Source organism: Budorcas taxicolor, chromosome 11, assembly GCF_023091745.1.
Source record: "Budorcas taxicolor isolate Tak-1 chromosome 11, Takin1.1, whole genome shotgun sequence".
In the NCBI taxonomy this organism is placed as follows: Eukaryota; Metazoa; Chordata; class Mammalia; order Artiodactyla; family Bovidae; genus Budorcas; species Budorcas taxicolor.
The window spans coordinates 152,070,314-152,093,509 of record NC_068920.1 but is presented as its reverse complement, the minus strand read 5'-3'; the positions used below and the strand labels follow the sequence as shown (position 1 = coordinate 152,093,509).

General features: G+C 47.8%; 1 protein-coding gene across 1 annotated transcript in view; it reads left to right on the top strand.

Moving 5' to 3' along the window:
• The window catches only part of TTLL11 (tubulin tyrosine ligase like 11), a 266,686-nt gene that overhangs the window by 219,028 nt on the left and 24,462 nt on the right, over window positions 1–23,196 (top strand). The window contains exons 7-8 of the mRNA XM_052648686.1: window positions 3,485–3,736; window positions 10,855–10,961. Coding sequence (XP_052504646.1) covers window positions 3,485–3,736; window positions 10,855–10,961 — 359 coding nt within the window. The remainder of the gene's footprint in view (window positions 1–3,484; window positions 3,737–10,854; window positions 10,962–23,196) is intronic.

Genomic DNA, 23,196 nt, shown 5'->3' with positions numbered 1-23,196 from the left:
GATTGCCACTTATCCAGGAATTTAAGAGCTCATTTCCGGTAACGCAGCTGCTTTTTGTTCTCATCTTTCTTCTTATAACCTTAATCTGAAAACATTTTATTTCATCTGAAGAGTAACCACCTGACTTTTATTTACAGTCTTAAATTCAAGGAGGTGATGATAAAAACCAGTTTAGCTGAAGGGAAATTGCACCCACCCCACCCTCATCCCATCCCACTTCCCCCACCCCACCCCACCCCCGGGAGTGAGTGCTTCTTTGGAGGAATCAGGTCCCTCCCCTTTGTAGGAAGGTGCATTTGTTTCCTTGAACCATCCACACAGTTAAACTTTAGAAGTGGTTTTGAGCTGCTCTGGTTCTGCCTGTCCTGGCTTTGAGACCCACTTCGAAGGAAACATAACTTACAGGACCTTTTATTCACACCAGGGGGTTCTCTTTCAGACTTGGCCTCCTTGAACCAGCATGAGCAAAAGTCCATTTTGTCAGAGTTGTCAAGTACAGTTTCTCTATCGAACCGCTTTCCTATTTAAGCGAGCCCATGGGGTGGATACAAAGCATCATGAGCTTGATATTTTATTTGACGCTTACCTTGCTATTAAAGGTGGCTCGGATAGTAAAGAATCTGCCTCCAACACGGGAGATCTGGGTTCAATCCCTGGGTCAGGAAGATCCCCTGGAGAAGGGAATGGCAACCCACTCCAGTATTCTTGCCTGGAGAATTCCATGGACAGAAGAGCCTGGCAGGATAGAGTCCATGGAATCGCAAAGAGTCAGACACAACTGAGTGACTAACCCTTTCACTTGCTATTAAAAGCACACTTTCCCAATGCAATGAATTCAGTGAAACATTTCCCAAGCACCTAATATGTATCAAGTCCTATAGAAATAGGGTTGAATAAGATGTGGTCCTTGCCTTCAATGACCTCACAAAATAGCAAGAGGGATTGGCACATAAGCAAATTCAGGGCAGTTCACTCGAGAAATGCAGACGTCCAAGGGACCCAGAGTGGATCTGAAAGACGATCTTCAGTGTGGTCAAGGGAACAGGTGTGAGCTGCTTCCGAAAGTGGAGCAGAAATGTGCCAGGCAGCCAGGGCCGAGGAAGACTTCAAAGGCCGAGTCAGAAAGCAGGTACGAAGATACTAAGATAGCCTGACTTGGTGACTGATGGCATGCTTAGAAGTGGGAGCTCTGAGAACGAGGCCATTTAATAAAGAAGAGTAGAAAATGGCCTTGGTATTGATCTCAGTGCCGTGGGATGCGGCTCTTTTTTTCTCTGGATCTCTTAGCCAGTTGGACAGTTTTTATTGGCTGTGTACACCGTGCTCAGGGTGTTACTGAGTCCAAGCTCGTACTGCTCACCACATGACAGGCCAATAAATAGAGAGACAAGTTGTTGGGGCAAGGAATAGTGACCTTATTCAAAAAATCAGCAGACCGAAAAGATGGTGGACCGGCATCACAAAGAGCCATCTTCCCTGAGTTAGACTTCAGGCTTCCTTTAATACTAAAAGGGGAGTGGCTAAAGTCCTGGTTCCGGTCAGACCCCAGAGGGGATGTGTTCATTTCTTCCTTCCTGCAGCCATTCAGAGGTGGGCCTAGTCAGAAGGTTTCCTGTGAACTAAATAAAGGTATTTTAGCCTGATGCTCATTCCATGGGAGACAGCCTTCCCAGAGATGGACCATTATGTGTCATTTAAGTTTATCAGCAACATCCCTTTAGTGGTGGACTTGCAGCAAAAACAATAGAACACAAAGGCTAAAGTAAAAGTAACAGATTCAATATGGAGTCAGATTTGTTCTTCCCCATTACAAGGGTTCTGTCTCTGTAATGGACACACAGGTGGAAAGGGTTATGCCTCCCCCACCATCACCCCTCAGCTATGGGCAGGAGACAAGGAAGGAAGAGGAGTTGTAGGTGCAGAGATGGGCGCTGCCTGTGGAAGGGGACTGGGTGTCCAGCAAGCACGAGCCTCTGCCTCCAGGCCAGGCCAGAGGGCAGCAGGCTGGGGCGGTGGCAGTGGTCAAGGCCTTGACAGGTACAGCGTGTCCAGGGAAGCACAAGAAATAAGGAGGGCAGAGAGGAAACCGGGAAGGGGCTTGCATGCCAGAGGGAGACTATGGACTTGATCACATAGGTGCTCAGGAACCTCAAAGATGACCAGTGTCGGAAGCGGGCATCCCGGCCAGGTTTGTTTTAGGAGGCGGCTTGGATACCTTGTGGAGGATGGAGACTGGAGGCCGGGTTGCCAAAGTCCAGGAGAGGACAGACAAGGCCAGGGCAGTGGGGACAGTGGGCCGGGTTCCAGGAAACACTAAGGAGGCCGTGAAGGCAGAGGGAGAAGCGGGTGTTGGTGTTGGTTCTGATGTTTCCTGCTTGGGTCACTGGCAGATGGTGGTGACCTTCGAGGAGATGGGGAGACGGGGAATGCAGACTTGGGGGGGGGGGGAGGGGAAATAGCCGCGTCAGTGGGAGGTACCTGAGGGCCATCCTGGAAGGTAAACAGGTGATCGTTGGGTCTACAGGTGAGAACATTCCAGCTGGAGGGGCATATCTGAGTGTGAGTGGCTGTGAACTTTCTTGACTCTCAGGAAAATTTCAGGATAAAATATCCAGACAGGAATCACAACACTCTAATCATTTCTTTCTCTCTTTTTTTTTTTTTTGTACGAGTTCCAAATAAAATAGTTAAGCCAGAAAACGTAATTGTGCCTATTCCTAGAATTGGGTAACTGATGTATCTTTGCAAATTGTTCATTGAACTGTGCCTATGGCTTCCTGCCAGCCCTCAATGAGATTTTTATATTTCCTAATTATTCAATTACTACCCATAAGTAGGAATTTGAAACCAAACCCAGACTCCTTCATAATTGAGTATTCTCTTGAATCATGAGTACAGGAAAGGAAGTTGTCCATATTGGGAAACTAAGATGGTAGAACAGAGGAAGTGTTCGTCTCTTGTCCCATGGCTCTGTCCTGGGCTCAATTTCTCAGCCATGTGAGCTTGGGCAGGTCACTTTTATTTTTTAACTTTAAAAAATTTTTTATTTATTTTTAATTGAAGGATAATTACAATATAGGGTTGGTTTCTGCCATACATCAACATGAATTAGGTATCATATACATACCATAGGTATATACAGATATGACTCTTTGGGCAGGTCGCTTCTTTGAGATCAATTCTCTGGTTTATCCATTAAGAATAGTAATAATAGGGACTTCCCTGGTGGTCCATTGGCTAAGACTCTGGGCTTCCAGTGCCAGGGGCCCAGGTTCGATCTCTGGTCAGGGAACTAGATCCCACATGCTGCAACTCAGACTCAGCACAGCCTAATTAATTAAAGAAAAGAATAGTAATAATACCCCCCTGGCTCCGCCCACCATTGCTGTAAATCTAAAGGAAAGAAGAATTTGCAAGAGAAAGTGTTCTATGTGCAAACCCACTCTAAATGTTGGTTCTATCATTAACTCCTTGTGTGTTACAGGTCTCAGCTGCTGGGGAAGTCGTTAGCCTCAAAAGAAAATCCTCCGCACAGCGATCTGGCCAGCGCCTCACAGGGCAACGCCAACCCCGACGCCCACCTGCCCTCCATCTGCCTCAAGCAGGTGTTCCCCAAGTACGCAAAGCAGTTCAACTACCTACGCCTAGTGGACAGGATGGCAAACCTGTTTATCCGCTTCCTGGGAATCAAAGGGACGATGAAGTTGGGACCAACAGGCTTCCGTACCTTCATCAGGTTAGTGAGACCAGCCCCCTCTGGCTGGGATTCAGACAGCCTGGAGACCAGCCCGACATCTGGCTAGAGCCTTCTCCCTGACTGCCCCTGGGAGAGTCTGTGATGCCAGATTGGGCCCCACTGGGTTGGGATTGACCCAGCAGCTGGCACTGGGCCTGGCATATAGTACACTCTTGTTCGTTGAACGAATTAATGAATGCTACAGATGTGACAGCATTCGTAACCTTGTGCTTGTGGTTAAAAAACAATTCCGTGCTACCTTGAGCAGGATCCTGAGACCAGAGATGAAAAATTGCCCCTTAGACTCAGACAGATCTCGCGCTTCCTAAAACTGGGTGCAGTTCTCCCAGGGGTGCATGGCTGAGTGCTGAGTGTTTATGAAGCCACAGCAGAGAAGCAAGGCCTATCTTTCCAAAGTGTCATTTTCAGGAGAGAAAAGTTAAATAATTCAGTTGATAAATAATTTAATACATTTGTTCTAGCATAAAAATAATGTGGTTATATTATGAAGTATAATACAAAATTTGCATGAAGCACAAGACAAAGAAACTATGCTTTTGCCACATCCTACAAAATAGGCCTAACCTCCTAAGATTATTCATTAACTTGCCTCTACCCTCTGGGGCACTTTGAGGGCAGTACAGGAGCACTTATGAGCTGTGTGACTTTGGGTAAGTTAATGACAGTCTCTGAACCTCGATGGTCCTAGAAAATGGGGATGAAGCTACCAGTGCCCTAGGATTGCATGTCATACACCTCAGAGAAACTGTCTGCTAGTGTTCAATGCTGCTGTTGTTTCTCTCATCATTGGTTTTAATATTTCTAACTAGTAACTCAAAGTCACCCTCTTCATAGTTGTATTCATGAAGGCAAATAGTTAGAAGCCTGGAATTGGAAACCACTTCGCCATGTGCTTTTCTCTAAATGAATTTTATAAATTCTAACTCTAGCCCTCTGATACTCCTGATAGGACAGCATGCAGAAGTATCCGCAGGAATTTTTGCCGTCTCAATAAACCTGAAGTCATACTCGCACAGTGATTCTGAGAAGGGCTTTGTGTTAGTTTCAGGTGAAAAGAAAGCCCAGTGGAAAGAACACAGGCTTTGGGGTTTGGCTTCAGAGCCAAGCACATTACTTAATAGCTGTGCGGCTTTGAGCAAATCCCTTGTCTTCTCTGAGTCTCAGTTCCCTCATCTGTAAAATGGTAATCATCTCTCCTGCCTCGCAGGGTTGTGATGAGGTCGGGATGGATGTATTAGATCATAAAGGATCTGGCCCACAGCCTGGTTTACAGGAGCTGTTTGTGAAATTGGAGTCTTGTGGTTATTATTTCCATGAGGCAGAGGGAATTTTCAAGAATGTCAACAGGCCTGTACTGTTATTTCCCTGAGAAAACTACCTGACGTGACAGTCTCTGACTCCTTTAGGAACTATATTTGACTTGTAGTAATGGATACCCATCTACAGGTGGTTTAAATAGTGAGTCTAATTTTCTCTCATATATGGCAGTGGGGCTGCCAGGGCTGGTTAATGACTCTGAAGTGTGATCAACTCCCCAATTTCTGTCTTTCTGCTTACCCATCCTGAGCATGTGCTTCAAGCTTCAGAGTCGCCTTATGGTTACAAGATGGCTGCTCAAAATCCAGCCACTATGTTCGAATTCCAGGCAGGAAAAAGGAAGAAGGAAGGAAGAGCAAAAGACATCAGCCAGATGCTTCCTTTTATTTCCTAGTGTCAATGCAATTCTCTTAAACTGTGAGAGAGCAGGGGAGATTTGAAAAGATGACATACTACAAGACGCACATCTCCGTTGCCTGGGGGATGGGTCGGGGGAGGGTGCAGGCAGGAAGGATAAACAAACCAGCGGGTGGTATCTACAAGGATGAGGAGGGCAGAAGTGTGGCAAAAAGAAAGGTTGTTGGGGAACAGTATCACTAGAGCTTTTGGTTTTTCTACAGAAGCTAGCAATACTGATTTTTATATGTGAAATCTCAGTGCATATATATACAGAATGTCGGTGATTCAGAAAATTATTTGGGGTTCAACCAAAGCGTGACTGCCCATCAAGTCCACCGGTATGTGACCTGTGAGAGGCTGAGGTATATGTTAAGAGGACTGCTATGCTCATACACAATCTGGAAAAGGAAATTCTTGAAAAGATTTGAGAACCATTCTAGCAAAGAAGGTTCTTAAAAGGCAGTCAGACGGGAACTGGACGATATCAGGGATATTGCTAGAACTCGGTCTCTGTGTGAGAGGCTTTATGATTCTTCCATCCCTTTGTTCTCTCTAATTAAGAATGCTTGCATGAAAAACTTGAATACGTGAGGTTAGCAACCAGTAGGTCCTACCGCCATCTTTCCCAATCTGTGGCCGAGTACCATTGACAAGTGACGATGTTTCCAGGGGGAGAAGAGGCAGCTAGAGCAGAGGGACCCAGAGAGTGAGCCCCTCTCCCCTCCCTCGGCACCTCCCCTGGCACGCAGCCCGGGTAATTAAGGATGAAGGAAGACATGAAGGACACATCGCACCACAGTCAATACATTTCTCCTTTAAAAATGTACTAAGACATCCTGCAGCAACTTTGTCGTAAAAGGTGATCTTCTCTGCTTTCAGATTTGTATCTGAATATATTCCGTCTTGCCAGCTAAATTTGACAGTGAGCGTTTTCTCTTGCTAACAACTATTCTGTCTTTGCCACTTGGGTTTAAATTTCGCTTCATTATGAATTGATAATATTTGTGCCATATGTTAAATCGAACCAAGTGCCCTTCTCTGGAGCACCATGCTAGAGACATATTTGCTGGCTAGAGACCCTCCTCTCTGAGCTCCCACACAAACGGCAGAAGTTGAACTTGGCTTTCATCTGTCCTACCCACTCCTCCTCTCCAGGTTCCTGGAAGAGAACTGGAGGGAACAAAATAATAAACATTCCGATTGAATTTATTTCCAGTGACCATCTCTCATAATGTGTTGCATAGATCAGCAGTTTTAGGAGTGAATTATGCTAATGCAAGTCTGGCCATATTCTATTTTTCTTTTCCACCAAGAAATGAGAAATAATGAACTGTCGTCCTCTTGTCTAGAGTTAACTCTATCGAACCAGCTTGTCGTGTCATTTCCTCAGGAGGCACATAACAGTAGCAAGTATCACCGTGAATTAAGCACCTTTTTAAAAAATTTCATGATAATTGCTGAGGTGTGGAGACATCTCTTTTTCTGAGAAATGGAAATGATCTGCTCCTTCATTTTGACAGCTTTCTCTGAGGGAAATGCATTTTTGTTATTTTCCTCCCATCGGGTCCCTCATTTGGGGAGCTTTCTGTGTAATTCACTAAGAACACGTTTCCCAGACGTATCCTCCATTGGAATCTGACATCAGTTGGCACAGGCTGCAGTTTCCATTTCCGCAGCCCGAAGATGAAACGGTTTGCCAAGACCGGAGTTTATTTCTGGAAAATGGAGGCAGCTTCTCCACACCTCGAGTGTTCGCCTCGCGCCCGGCCGTTCTGCCTGGAGACCCCCCACCCCCCTTCTCTGTGGCTTCTAATCCCAGGCACCTTCTAAATTAGAACACGGCTTTCTCTTTTGCCTTTTTTTCCCCTCCTTCCGCTGCCTTTTCTCGTAAGGAGATATTAATATGCTTCCTAATGTGTAGCTGTGGGGGAGGGGCGGGTTCCTTTCCTGAGAGGCAGCAGGTTGTGTGAGAATGTTCTGGAACAGAAGTGTCAGGGGGCCCTGCCTCCCCCTCTGTCATTAACTCCTCAGTGACTTTGAAAATTTCCTCTGTTCCGTGATGATCTCTTTCCAGTAATATCATGAGACGTTATGCCTGGGATATCAATAGCCTTTAAAAATAGATAAGTTATAAACCAAAGTTGTCTTTCCCAATCCCCACCAGCCAAGATGTTTAGGTAGTGTTTCTTTCTTTCTTTTATAAACAGATACTGATTATTTGTTAACTTTCACCTTACAGAAAGCTCTCCAGGAAAAAATAAGCATCTTTTCTTTCACAGAGAAGGATGAACACAAAAGAAATTCTATAAATAGGATTTTATGGAGTGGAAAAAGTTGGTTTCTAAATTTCCCATGAGATGTCAGTAGTTGTTGAGAGGAAATGGGGATGATAATTTCAAATCTTTCTAATCTTAGACTCCTAATGAGCTTGAACGATTTGTGATTCTCATTCTGTGCACCCACGTTCTTCTGATTCTGGAAAGAAACGAAGAAACAAAAAACCCCCAAAATCCTTTCTGGATTTACATCCAGATTTACAACCGGCTCTACGTCATGGAGGAAGGCTGACAGCCGTCATGTGTGCCAGGCACTGAGCTAGTCCTTAAAATAAGTTTGTATGGTGAGTCACGATATTGTCATACAAATAAGGAAGTTGAGGTGCAGAGAGTATTAATGACCTGCTCAAGATCACATAGCAAATTCAAGATTCAAACTCATGTGCACTAGACTCCAAAGCTCATTTTTACCATGTACATTTCTAGCCCATCCTTTCCTAGGATTCTTTCTGGTTTTTCCTGTTACTGTATTTACTGGACTTCTCCTCCGCTGAAGAATTCATCCCCCCTCTCATTAGCAATTTGAGGAACTGCCTCCCAGGGCGTAAGGGGAAATGATTCAAATGATCAAGAGCCACCAAGGCCTCAAGTTTTTATCCCAGACTATGAGATGATGTCTACCGTCCAAGAGCATATCCAAGACTCATCTGGGTCCAAGCTTTGTGTCACTCACTGGACCCAGAATACCACTTACACATAGTAGACACAAAATAAATTCTGTATCGAGTGGATGGATGGATGAAAAGTTCACTCCAAAGTCTTAACCCTTGGAGACATTCCCTGCTTGAGTCCATTGGTGACTGCGGGGACAAACCTAGGAAAACTTAGTGACCCTGGTTGTCTTATCCCATCCCCATATCCCAAAGTGTCCCAACAAGGCCCCTCTAGAGGCTCCAGCCTTTCTGGGCTACTTGAGACTCTGTCTCTGGAATCTTGTTTCTTCCTGCAGCTCTGGGCTGGGCCACTTCCCCACTTTTTCCCAAAGTTCCCAAGTCCATGGCTCTATCCTCCAGGGGAGCCCTATTTGTGAATCCCAGCTGTGTGGTCTTGGGCAAGTCATGTCCCTTCTCTTGAGTCTCAGTTTACCCAGCATTGAAATGGGTCTAAGAATACCTCCCTCATAAAACGTTATAAAGCTCCAGAGAGCTAATGAGCAGGAAAGAGCCTGGCACACAGATGGTGCCCAAGAGAGTGCCTACAGATTCAGAATTCTCACAAGCATTTCATGTCAACTGTAGCCAGAGTGGATCCCTCCCTTTCCTACCCCAGTCCAGATGTTATCATCAACTGTATTTCCAGGTATCACTAGGGAGAACAAGTTACCTTGGAAAGGGGATAGATGGAGAATCATCTTTGGTAAATTACAGCTCCTACTCAAGGTTTGACACTTCTATTTTCTGCCTGTCAGGAAAAAAATAACTGTATACCAGTGGTCAGTCTTGTTTCCCTTTTTATACTCCATTAACCCACAGGGTAAGCCAGGCAGAGTGCCTGTCCTGTGGGGAACAGGTAGTCCAGAGAACACAGACATGATAATTAGAGAAAACCCATAGCTGCTTCTAATGAAGCTTGGGAAATGAACAGCGCGGGTTGTTAGAATACCTTGAAAGGGACTGGAGCGGGTCCCCAGCAGGACCCAATAGAGATAGCCATCTCGGTGACAGGTGACGTGAAAAGCTCTGCGTCCACTGACATGTTGTTACTGGGGCTCAATAACTGCGCTGATGTGCTTTGAAGTCTGCCACGGTGACTTGTGATGGAAATACAGAGCGGAGCTCAGGGGGAAGCAGGATGTGAATTGATGGCTTGAGGAATACAGGCGGGGAAGAAAGGAGAAACGGGCTGGAGGGATGGAAAGAGGGAGGGAAGGCGGGAGGCCAGGAGGTTGCTGGCATATAAGGAGCACCAGCCTCACCTGGGCACTGTGCTGAGCATCCACCCAGTCACGCCAGGGGTGTGCATGGGTTTGGAGAGGGGCCCCTGGAATGCCGAAGTCCTGCTTGCCAATCAGCCCCCAGCCTCTTGGGTTCCTAAGCGAGCTATTCACGCAAGAGATGATGACAAATGGGAAACCAAAGAACCACTTAATCATTAGCTGGGGTGACGGACGTGGACACGTTTGGACGGTTGATAGCAGCATGGAATATGGTTCAGCCCAACAGACAGCTAGCCCCAGGGTGTAGCTTTCAGATTGCCAGGGCAAATCCAGCCTGGGTGGGGATTCCCCTCCCAGCACAACCCGCTTCAAAAGGGTGGTGCCTCTGGACCAGCTGAGTTCTGCCTCCATTCTAACAGACCCCTCATCCTCATACCCAGATGCTCTGACCGGCAAGCCCCGTTTCTCCAGAGTGGACAGGGCCGCTCACCGAAAGGTCAACCTCAGGTAGCCTCTGACAGGGCTGAGATGGTTCTAGCTTTGGCAGAGAAAGAGGGAGACTAGAGAGAGATGAGGAAGGAAATCAGCAGTTGTCATGGCCCCAAGCAGGTGCCAGGCCCCAGGATACACAACCTCATGTCGTCTTCACAATGGCCGTGTGGGCGGGTGTTATCCTCTTCATTTAAGAGACCAGCCAATACAGGCCCCAAAGTGAATGGTCCACAGTCACACAGCTAGAAGCAGCCACAGGGCCAGGATTTTAACCCTGGTCTGTCTGATGCCCCAATCATGCTCTTTGCAGCATGCCTGCCCACAGTGACTGTGATAAAGACTGCCTGGTTAACAGGTCAGGAGGCTGAGGCTCAAGAAGGGGAACTAGTTTAATCAGGGCCATTTGCTCCTAAGTGGCAGAGCCAGATTCAACTCAAGACTTGCCCTCCTAAAGTCCCTCCTCTTCCCAGCCCTTTACAGCCCTTGTGAACCTCATCACAGGAACCTGTAAAGGCAGTGAATGGTTTGCCGCCATTCACCCTCCTCTAGCTCCTGCTGGGGGGGTGGGGGTGGGGCGGCATCCAGGAGGGGAACAGAGCCCAAGCACAGGCACGGAGGCCAGGCAGGACAGGCCGGCTCGGGTCTGGCAGTGACGTGTCCTCTCCCATCTTGGGCAGGAACTGCAAGCTCAGCAGCAGCAGCTTGTCCATGGCCGCGGCGGACATCCTCTACATCGATATCACGAGGAGGTGGAACTCCATGACCGTGGACCAGCGGGATTCAGGTACCGCATCACCAGCCTCCCTCATGTCCTGCGGGAGGACAGACAGGGGTGGACAGCACCTTTTCTCTTCCTTCTTGTTAAGGGTCAGGATGGGGGAGGAAGACGATCATCTTACTGCTACCAAACCAAACTTGGGTGTGTTCGCCCATGCACAGTAAAGCCAAATCTACTGACTCAGGGTGGTGGTAAAGGAAAGTGTGGTGTTTACTGCAGGCCAACCGAGGGGTCCAAGCAGCTCAAAAGGCTTGAACTCCCCAGTGGTTTTCAGGGAAACGTTTTTAAAGGCAGGGTGAGGGAGAGAGTGGCAGGGTCCATGATCAGCTCGTGGACATTCTTCTGATTGGTTGGCTGTGACATAATCAGGAGTCCACATCATCAACCTTCAGGTTCAACCTCTCTGGGGTCTCTGTGCTTGTGGGTGGCATGCAGTTAACTTTTTCACCTGGTGGGGGTTTCAATATCTGCAAAACAGCTCAATGGATATGGCTCAGAATATTATCTATAGCCCTTCTGAGGAGGAACTAAAGGTCCTTGACTTTGTTTAATGGCTTCACTATTATTAGTTTGTCGTGCTTGACTGTTTTCCTTTGTTTCTGCATTTTCTCACTTCTCTGATTAAATTTATTCTTTGGAACTTGGGGGAAGACCTAGGCAACTAAAGTTTTTCTACAAACAAAAAGCAGGCAGAGGATATAGGGTAGGGTGGGGGCCTGTCCTAGGAAGTCTTGGTTACGCCGCCTGCTCTAGACGTGACTAAGGGGATCGGACTGAGTCTGAATTCAGAGCACGGTTCTGACTTCTGCTACCAAGGCCGTTGTTCAGTCGCTCAGTCGTATCCGACTCTGCGACCCCATGGACTGCAGCACATCAGGCTTCCCTGCCCTTCACCGTCTCCTAGAGTTTGCTCAAACTCATGTCCTCAGAGTCAATGATGCCATCCAACCATCTCATCCTCAGTCAACCCCTTCTCCTCCTGCCTTCAATCGTTCCCAGCCTCAAGGTCTTTCCTAATGAGTTGGCTCTTCACATCAGGTGGTCAAAGTATTGTAACTTGAGCAAGGCTGTGCCCTCCCAAATTCTTAATTCCACCACTGAATCCTTTGCGTAAAGCTTTGATTCCATTAATATCGGGAACAGTTACTTACTCGTTGGTTGGTTCCTTGGTGCACAGTTCTTGGACATAAGCTGGGCCAGGCCCCTGACAGACTGGAGTGAACAGTGCTTGGTTCTGACCCAGAAGGGAGGCGCTGCAGAATTGGAAGGCAGATGAGAACGCAGCAGTAGGTAGGGTGCCGCATGCTAGGATGGAGGCAAGCACAGAGAGGCTACCAGGAAGCCCAGCAGAAGAGCTTCTTAGCAAGGGGAGACCCAAGGAAGAGTTCTTGTAGAAGGTGGAGTGGGATCAGCTGAGGGACAGAGAGGGACAGTCCCCTCCTGCAGGGGTGTTGCCCGGCCTAGGCAGAGACACAGGTAAAAGGCTCAGGTCACCCCAAGTAGCCTGGAGGGTCTGCAGCAAGGAGGGAAGGGAGAAGGGGTGGAGATGGGGTTGCAGGCACTGTCGAGGCCTTGAAGGTCACACCAAAGAGCTTGATCTTAATCCCCTAGAGCAGGAGTCCCCAACCTCCGGGACCTACTGCCTGATGATCTGAGGTGGAGCTGATGTAATAATAACAGAAATAAAGTGCACCGTAAATATTATGTCCTTGAATCATCCCGAAACCACCCCTCACCTCATCCATGGAAAAGTTGTCTTCCACGAAATCAGTCCTAGGTACCAAAAACATTAGGGACCACCGCCCTAGAGGATGTGGGGCCAGTGAAGGATTCGGTAAGAAGAATCCTCCCTTTGGTGGATGAATTTCTGATCTTTTTCCTCCCAGAGGGTTTTTTCCTAAAAAGTCATAATTACCATACCTGACATTTGTACAGCTCATCACAAAATTACAGCGGGCTCTCATGCATATTCCCTCATTAAATGTCCTTGTGAACCAGTGCAGTAGGTATTACCACTTGCATTTCACAGCCTAGTAACCTACAGCTCAGGTGATGGCAAGCCCACGGCTGCCTCCTTGCAAAAAGGACAAACGGCAGGGGAGGTCTCAGGGAGCAGTTTTCTCCTGCAGTGGGGCAGGGAGGACATGAAATCAGAGGGGTTTGGAGGAGCAGGTTGGGAGACCCAGACTAAAACTGATGCTGCCACTTCATATGATGTAAGCTTGAGAAGTCATTTCGCTTCGTCCTGTCCATTTCCTCCTCCATAAACAGCTCCCGCATCACCTGCTCTCTGGGGTGCCCTGTGTCGGAGGGTCTCAAGGTCTGTGGGCTCCACTTGGGGAGAACCCTGGGTGCTCCCTGCCAGTTCCTGCACCACACCCCACGTCTGCCCTGGCCACAGCTTCCTGACCACAAGGACCAGCAGCCCTTCCCACAGGTAGCGGTGCTGGGGCATCATTTGCTAATTGGCTTCATGTTTGATAATGATGCTTCCTGCTGCCAGTTATTTCCCACATTCAGAGCATGCTGCCCGGCACTTGACCCATGCAGCGCAGGCTGGGCTCCTCCTATGAGTAGATGTGATTCTCTCTTTCATACAGAGAAGGAGATCGAGGTTCAGAAGCATGGCCAGTGGGTAAGGCTTTAACACCGAGCTGCCGTCATCCCCTTCTGGTTGCCTCCTCCTCCTGCTAATTGGTCCTGGAGTAAGAGGATCACCCAGCTCCCTACCACTTCCCTTTCTTAAATTCAAAAGCAAGACTCAGGGAATACTAACACCCACTGCCCGCTCCCATGGCATCTCCATCGTCAGAGTTCCCTCCCAGCCTTCCCCGGCAACCAGGAGAGGCTGGAGATGGAGTGTCTTAGAAGCAGGCAGTTGAATTATCTCAAGGACGGAGGGCGCTCCTGTGACAGTCAAGCCGCCCGCTTTCTGCTGACACCTTCAGAAAGTGAAGGAGTGTTTGCTCTGTGAGCTGAATGCGGGTCGTTATCACAGCAGCCTGTGGAGGGGGCCAGATGAGGGGGTGGGGTGGCAGTGGAATTATTAAATATTGAAATTGATCAGGAGTAGCAGCAGGAAGCTATTTATCATGTTTTATTGCTTCAAACTAGCATTACCATCTGGCCCATTGTTAATTCTGAGTAGCTTTTCATGTTTTGTTTGCCTCTCAAATTGTTCCCCATAAGCGGAATCCACAGGGGCTGCCCACAATAACAGGCTTGGGTGAGGTTTTTCTGGGGTCTGCCGGGTCTCTCCGTCTGCTGACCAAGCTGAGGAGATGGGAAAAAATACTTATTTTTAGAACATACTGATGCGCGAATCCGGGGCTGGGACCTTCGAGGTCCTTCCACCCTGCCTCAGCCCCTGGATGTGCAGAACAACAATCCTTAGTAGGAACTGCAGTTTTGAGATCACCTCCGGTGTGCAAACATCAGCGCTAATGCTCACACCAGACCTTCGAGATGTATAATCAGATCGTGGTTTACGGGCTTCCCCGGTGGCTCAGAAGGTAAAGCATCTGCCTGCAACGCAGGAGACCTGGGTTCAATCTCTGGGTCAGGAAGATCTCCTAGAGAAGGAAATGGCAACCCGCTCCAGTACTCTTGCCTGGAAAATTCCATGGATGGAGGAACCTGGTAGGCTACAGTCCCTAGGGTCACAAAAGAGTCGGACACGACTGAGCGACTTCACTTTCAGTTTACAGAGGAGGGTCCTGAGGTTCCAAGAACAAAGGTGACTTGTCTGAAATCCCATAGACAGTGAGTCGCAGAAGCCAGATTGGAACTCAAGCCTTCTGCCTCCTGATCCCCAACCTTGGGCCACACAGAATGGTGCTTGTTGTGAGGCAGTAAGTGAAAGGTCAACTCACAGAGCCCATGTAAGACAGAACTGGAGTGGGAGGAGGTACCAGGTCCATGTACTTATCTCCCCTTCCTTCACCCTCAGAGCTTATACTCCTGTCTCCATCACTCCTGAAAGGAAATAACAGGGTCTGGAGGCAGGGTGTGGGGGAGCATATAGGCAGTGGGCTAGACAGTAAAGCCAGAAATGAGAAGCTGGTCTGTGCCCATGGACTCAGGGGCCACTGCTGTTTCAGTTGGTGCAGGCTGGGGCCCAGGTGCCCCCTAAGAAGGTCACTCTACCACCACCTTTTCTCAAGGAGAAGGGGCTTCTGAAGTCAGCCATGTTTTCAGGACCATGCAGGAAGCTACTGGATATCCAAAGAAGACCTTTGTGATTGAGTGGTGCTTTTTTCTCTTGGCAAAGGTCAGCAGAGACACCAGGGAGGCCTCCTTCCTTCCTTCCCTCCATTGTGCAGGGCCAAGGGATTCTCAGGCCCTGGGTTCTAGCACAGGCCTGGCCGGAGGTGTGAGTGCTGTGTGAGAAGGGGGCAGCTTGACCTGCCCTGGAGCTGCTGCTGCGGGGCTGGCAAGAAAGAAGTCAGAAGACAGATAGAACATGAGATCTCAGTCCCAAAGGGCTGCACTTACTCATTCATTCATTCAACAAGCAGGCAATGAACATGTTACCACATATCACGCCCTACAGGAATAGAAAGACAGATTATTTTATGGACACTATTCTCAAGGGGGGAAAAAAGACAATAGAGATTGTGTGCTGAACATTCACTATGTGATAGGAACCAAAAGCGCCTGTTGTGAATCGTTTCACTTAATTCTCACCAGCCCTGTGAGATAAGGGTGGTTATTCCCATTTGATCGATGAGAAATCTGAGGCTCAGAGGGGTGAATTTAAGCCAGCATGTCAAGTCTTACAGTGGGGAGCCTGGGATCTGAACCAAGAGCAGTCAGCCTTCGGAGCTCAGCCACGGCCCTTCCGTGATACCCTGCGTCTCCAGCCACACAGATGCGAAGGGTGCAGCTGTAACAGGGTGGGGCCAGCGCTCCCATGGGAAAGCCCCAATGGAGGGGGCTGTGAGGGTGAACAGAGGACACAAGCAGAGCACTTAGCAGCCCAGAAAAGGCGCTCACTACTCGTTCTGTATCCCCGAGGGCCTGGCATAGCGCCCGGAACATGCAAATGCATCTCACTTGGTGCCCGGTGAATGCTCGGTGAGCAGACAAGTGCCAAGATAAAAACTATCCCCGTCCCCAAAGCAGGGCGCTCCAAGGGTGAGGATGGAGACGTATACTCACAGAGGCCTACAGGGGTCTCCCTCTGCTTTCCTACTGTCCGGCATAAAAATGCCAGCCCTGTTGGAATAAGACCATGGCCCCACACCCAGACCCCAGTGTGTCCAGGTGCTAATGCGCCATCCCTTTCTGGAAGCCAGCCGAGACCCTCCTCCTGCCCTGATGGGACTCTGGTACCCACCAAGGGGCTTAAACAGATTCCTGATGCTTGAGACCTTTACAGACCTTTGAGCTGCATGAGGAGAACTTGCTATTGAAATGGAGAAGAAAAATGGTGTTTGAAAGGATTAGAGAGGGGGGAAAAAAAAAACAACTAGTAAGAAAAAGCACGCCTGTTGTGCAATCTAAATCTCAGACCATCATTTTAAATAGGCTTGTTATTGATTGCTTTTTAATTGGACCCCAGGTGCACAGAATTGGGTTAATGATAATCCTTGGTTCATGAGACACTTCCATGGAGAACCATGCACGTAGCCTGCTGTATTTAGTTAGCTTCTTGAATTAGTTCTTTTTAAGAATGACATAAGCATCCACACTCTCTCATGACCCAAAGCAAAAGCTAGGACTTGATGATAACATGTATCTCACGCATGGTTCTTCCCTCCCATCTCCCTTCCCCACCCCCAGCCAAACCAGCTCATTTCCTGCCTCTCTCTACCTGAGGAGTCCTCATCTGGATCCCATGCCCATGGCTCCCTAAATAGACTGTGTTCCTCTCTGTTAGAATGCCAATGACTGTTTAGGAGCTCAGTGGAATTTCATAAGAGGCAGTCTCTCCCTCTCCAGCAGGCCAGTGTAACTGTCAATTAAGAAACTTTTTTTTTCAGTTTCCAATTCTAGAACCTCTAACAGAACACAGAAATCTAAATAAGGATGTTATCGGCAAAAATGGGGTGTGGTAGCCCTCCATTGCCCAGAATCGAATGAAGAAACATGTTTGTCGGTGAAGATGCAGTTCTGTTACGTTACGGAAATTGCACTCACGAATGCCTCCTTATCACTGAGACTTTGCTCTTACCTCTTTCCAGAGTGAGAGTCACTCCTCTGTGGCGAGAGACAAGGACAGCATCAAGATTGGGCAATAAAAGGCAGTATCACTGGCAGCATCTATGGGAGACAAACATTTCACTTGCAAAGGGAACATTTGAGCTCAGCATCTGGGTATCTGGTTCATCTAACCCACAACTACGGGTTTCAGAACAGCTTTGTTCACTTAGCAGCCAGATGTTTGGCTATTTTAAGATACAAGCTAGGGGACTTCCCTGTGGTCCGGTGCCGAAAACTCTGCACTTCCACTGCGGGGGCCTCGGGTTGGATTCTGAGTAAGGGAACTAAGATCCCACATGCTGCAAGGCGAAAAAAAAAAAAAAAGACGGAAGAAAATTAAACTGAATAAAAGTGAAAATACCATATATCAACTTAAAAAATCATATGGGAAAAGTTACAAATTAAAAAAAAAAATACAAGCTAGAAGTCCCTCCCCATAAGCAATGGAAACATGACGGCAAAGCAAGAAGACTGGAGTCTTGCCTCATCCATGTGAGCACACGCGTGAGACATGCGTGCGCAGTGCACACCTGGCCTGGGGAGGGAAATCAAAGGGTGGCGTAGTTAACGTCTCTTACGTGCTGTGGACTCTTGGACCAAGATAGGAAACATTTCTTCCACTGTTTGGAGAACTCCTAAACTCTGTGCGGGCCTTTGTGGGGCTGCCTGGGTTTGATTGGCAGTGTAGCCAAAGCCGGGCTAACCCTAGGTGGCGCCAGTGGTAAAGAACCTGCCGGCCAATGCTGGACATGCTAGAGACGCAGGTTTGCCCCCTGGGTTGGGAAGATCCCCTGCAGGAGGGCATGGCAACCCACTCCAGGATTCTTGACTGAAGAATCCCATGGACAGAGGAGCCTGGCCAGCTGCAGTCCATGGGGTCGCAAAAAGTCGGACAGTGCTGAAGCGACCGAGCACGCACATGCGCAGAACCAGAGCCAAGGGCTCTGGGATCAGACATACCTGGCTTCACGTCTGAGCCTGATAAGTTGCAAACTAGGCGATGTCCACAGATTACGTAACGTCCTCTGAGCCTCCCAGTCATCTCCTGAAAAGTGGAGATAATAAAGGTGCCCGCCTCACAAAGACAAGGATGTGGATGAAATGGGACAAAGCAGAAAGTGCTCAGAGCAGGCGCTCAGTAGGAAACGCTCACTAAGGCAGGGGCTGCTTCCCTTGTGACCACCTGGCTCCGACTGCACCCGTCTCCCGGGACATGCTTCCTAGGCAACATCTTGTGCCAGGCTCTGCAGGTGCTGGGAACAGACAGGAAGAAATGCCCGCCTGGAGATGCTCGCAGGCACGAGAGGGATGGGACATGGTGGCAACAGACTTTCCCTCGGAGCCGACGGAGTGCCAGGCCCTCCCTTTCTTTCCCTCCAAGAGGGCCCTCAGCCGCCCTTGGCCTGGGCTACTGCTGTGACACCCTGGAGCCTGGCTGCTCCCTCCTCACCCTCCCTGCCCCTTCCTCTTGCGTGGTACTGATACGGGGGTTGGGGGGTGGCTAGGAAGAGGAACCCATGCGTCCAAGGCAAGTGGGGGCAGGGTAGATACTGTGAAGCTGGGGACCTTGAGCAGGAAACGCGGGCCTGCCATGTCAGGGCCCTCAGGCCTGGGGAGCCAGGACCACTTTGTCTTGTTCCCCGAAGACCAGCTTTCCCCACTCCTCCGCCCATCTGCTCTCACTCTGGTGGGCGCTCCTGCCATCCGCTGGCTGCAGCGGCCTCCAGCCTGCTTACTGCATCACCCCTCAACCCAGAGCCCACCATCAACTGCCTGTAGTCAACTCCCTTCCGCGTATGCAGCCACCCTTCTCATCACTAGCCTCACAGGCACTTGCTCCAGCCAAGGTGGCTGGCCAGTTTGGTGTCCCTCCATCGGGGCACTCACCTCTGCCCGAGGCCCCCTTCCGTCACACCCCACTGCCCAGCCTTCCTCTCCAGGAGCCGCCCTCAGGCTGGACCAATCCCCCCTTTCCATCAGCTCCAACAGCCCCCCATCCAGTTCCATCAGATCCACAATGCTGATCACAGCTCGAATTACATACTGCGGAAAGAGTGTGTGGCCTCTGGCCCTTGAGCTAGACTCATCGCCGTGATGCCAAGTTGTTCCTGTCTTGAGGAAGCCTAGCGCTGTGCCTGGCGCATAGTAGGTGCTCAGCACACGTGGAGGCCGGCCGAGGGGCGGGGCCCTGACAATCAGCTGACATCTGTGGGTGTCTGAGTCTCCTTCAGTCTCTCACCAGATTTCCTCAGTCGACTTATGCAAATCATCTGCCTCCTTTACTTTCCCCCAGCTGGAATGAGCCCCAACTGAGATGTATGTGGTTAACGAAGTACTGAAATATTTAAAAGTATTTTTACTTGGAGGGTTTAGCGAAGCCTGACTTATACATATACATGGACGGCCCCCTCCCTCCACGGGATGGGAGGCAGGTTTCATGCGGTGCTGTGTCTGGCACGGGCGACGTTCTTCAGCCTTGAAATTATCTCAGAGTCAGATGGGCCTCCCTGGATGTGTGCCCTCCACGCTTACAAAATAGTCGGCGTCAGAATTATTTTTAATAAAAGCAGGCGAGCCAACAGAAATGCCAGCGAGCCTTCCCCACGCAGACGCTTATCTGGGGCTGCTGCCGCGCACGCTGCACCTTCTGTAATGACTTTCCCCTCCGCGCGTGTCGCCTGGAGACTGCCATCACCCCGACAGCCCCTACCTCCGAGCACCTGATCTTCCTCACCCTCTCCATCACCTCTAGGGCCTGGGGATTTCCGCTGTGCTCTGGTTCTACCCCCACGCTCCAAAAAGAGACAAAAGGGAAAAAGCGGGATGATGATTTTCTAATGCAGTCATCTCCTTTTCTTGTACTTGTTGCTCACCATCCCAGATCCTGCAGAAACAGCAGCAGCAGGATGCAGGCTGTGGGAAAAGCAGGAGCCAAGGAGTCACCCAGGCTGAGTTTGGTTGCCTCCACCTCCCATCTAGGAGCCCTGGGTTGGGGCGGGGGGGTTGCTGGCACTTCAGCTGCAGGAACCACAGTTTCCTTTAAACAGGTCAATGACATCGACCTTGGTTTGTTATAAGGACTGAGTTAGGAAGTGTTCGCCTGGCTCTCTCTCTCTTTTTTTCTTTTTTACTTTACTTTAACCACTGTTGTCATTCTTGATGTGTATGCGTGCTTTCCACATTTCAAAACGGTTTTCCAATCTGCTTCTGCACTGAAAGCTCACACTCCCCCTGAGTGTGGTCTTGTTCCCAAGACCCCACTCACAGAGGGGGAAACCGGCTCAGAGTGGTTAAGAAGGCTCAGGGCACAGAGCAGGAACCAGTAAGATGTTGAAAAGGAGTTGCCTTGTTCATGATCTTAGTGGGAAACTTTCTAGTGTCTCACCATTAAGTATTATGTTCCCTGTAGGTTTTTTTGTACATGTTCTTTATCAGGTTGAAGATGTCCTCTCTGTTCCTACTTTACTCAGTTTTTATGATGAATGAGTGTTGGATTTTTGTCCAGTGCTTTTCTTGCATCTATGCGTAGGACCATATGATTTTTCTTCTTTAACCTTTAGTTGATGTGATTTGTTGTTGTTCAATCACTAAGTCATGTCTGACTCTTTGCAACCCTACGGACTGTAGCATATCAGGCTTCCCTGTCCTTCATCATCTCCCAGAGTTTGCTCAAGTTCATGTCCATTGAGTTGGTGATGCTATCTAACCATCTTATCCACTGTTATTCCCTTCTCCTGCTACCTTCAATCTTTCCCAGCATCAGGGTCTTTTCTAATGAGTTGGCTTTTCGCATCAGGTGGCTGAAGTATTGGAGTTTCAGCATCAGTCCTTGCCATGAATTTTCAGGTTGATTTGCTTTAGGATTGACTGGTTCAGTCTCCTTGCAGTCCATCTTCTCCAGCACCACGACTCGAAAGCATCAGTTCTTCGCTGATGTGATAGATGACATTACTTGATTTTTGAATGCTGAACCAGCCTTAGATTTCTTCATATGTATCTTCCATATGTTCTGTTAAGGGCTTCCCTGGTAGCTCAGCTGGTAAAGAATCTGCCTGCAATGCGGGAGACCCCAGTTTGATTCCTGGGTCAGGAAGATCCCCTGGAGAAGGGAAAGGCTACCCACTCCAGTATTCTTGGGCTTCGCTGGTGGCTCAGCTGGTAAAGAATCCGTCTGGCTTCGATCCCTGGATTGGAAAGATCCTCTGGAGAAGGGAAAGGCTATCCACTCCAGTATTCTGGCCTGGAGAATTCCATGGAATATACCCATGAGGTTGCAAAGAGTCAGACATGACTGAGTGACTTTCATTTTCACTTTTCATATGTTCTGTTTGATTTATACCTATTTTATTTGGGTGTTAATGTAAATGATGATATGGGATATTTTGTTTTGTTTTTTTTAAATTTTTTGTCACACTGCACAGCATGTGGGACCCTAGTTCCTCGACCAGAGATTGAACTCACACCCTCTACAGTGGAAGTGGGGAGTCTTAACCCCTGAACAACAGGGAAGTTCTTGACGTTGTTTTTCATTTCAAATTCCAAGTGTTCATTGGTGGAATATAGGAAGTGAAAGTGAGAAGTCATTCAGTCGTGTCCGACTCTTTGTGACCCCATGGGCTATATACAGGCCAGAATATGGGATTGGGTAGCCTTTCCCCGCTCCAGGGGAGTCTTCCCAACCCAGGGATTAAACCCAGGTCTCCTGCATTGCAGGCGAATTCTTTACCAGCTGAGCCACAAGGGAAACTCAAGGAATATAAGAAAGTGGTTGACTATTATCTAATTACTTTGTACCCTACGATCTCACTATAAGCACTTAGTTCCAAAAGTTTGGTCACTTCATTGGGATTTTCTATTAATGCATTGACAGTTGTGTCATTTGGGAGTAAAGGCACTTTTATTTCTGCCTTCCCAATCGGTCGACCTTTTCTTTTCCACTCTTGTCTTGTTTTGTCTTGTCTGACAGTATGAACTAAGTCTCCCAGTACAGTGTTGAACAGGAATGGTGAGAGGGGACATCTGTGTCATGTTTCCAGTCTTAGGGAGAAAGTGTGTAGTTTCTCAGCATCAAGAATGAATTTGGTAGCTGTTTTTTACCAGATGAATGTGATTCCCGTTTGTTCCTCGTTTGCATAGATGTTTAGGTTTGTTGTTTATTTTTTGTCATGAATAAATGTTGTATTTTGTCAAACGCTTTTCCTGCATCTATTGATAGAATCATATGATTTTTCTTCTTTAGCCTATTGATGTGATAGATTACATCACTTGATTTTTGAATGTTGAAGCAGCCTTGCATACCTGGACTAAATCTCATTGTTTGGCATATTGAGGATTTTTGCATCTATGTTTATGAGAGATATTAGTTCATGGTTTTCGTTTCTAGTAATGCCATTATCTAGTATTGGGGTAATGCTGACCTCATAAAATATGTTAGGACATCTTCCCTCTTCTTCTATATTCAGTAAGAGATAGTAGAAAAGTGGTATCATTTCTTTCTTAAATGTTGGGTAGAATTTATCAATGGAACCATCAGGGCCTAGTTCTTTCTTTTTTTAGAAAGTTTTTAATTATTGATTTAATTTCTTTAATAGATATAAGCCTATTAAGATTATCTGGTTCTCTTTGTGTGAGCTTTGGTGAATTGCATCTTTCAAGAAATTGGTCCATTTCATCTAAATTATCAAATTTGTGGGCACAAAGTTATTCATAATATTTCTTTATTATCTTTTTAATGACTATGGGATCAGTAGTGCTAACTCTCTTTCATTTCTGATGTTAGTAATTTTTAATTACTAACTAGTAGTTTAGTAATCTTTTTTTCTTGCTTAGCTTGGCTAGAGGTTTATCAGTTTCATTGATCTTTTCATAGCAACAGCTTTGGCTTGATTGATTTTTATTGATTTCTTATTTTTAATTTCGTTGACTTCTGCTCTAATTATTACTTATTTTCTTCTGCTTACTTTGGATTTAATTTACTCTTCTTTTTCTAATTTCCTAAGATGGAAGCTTAGATAATTGATTTAAGATCTTTCATTTT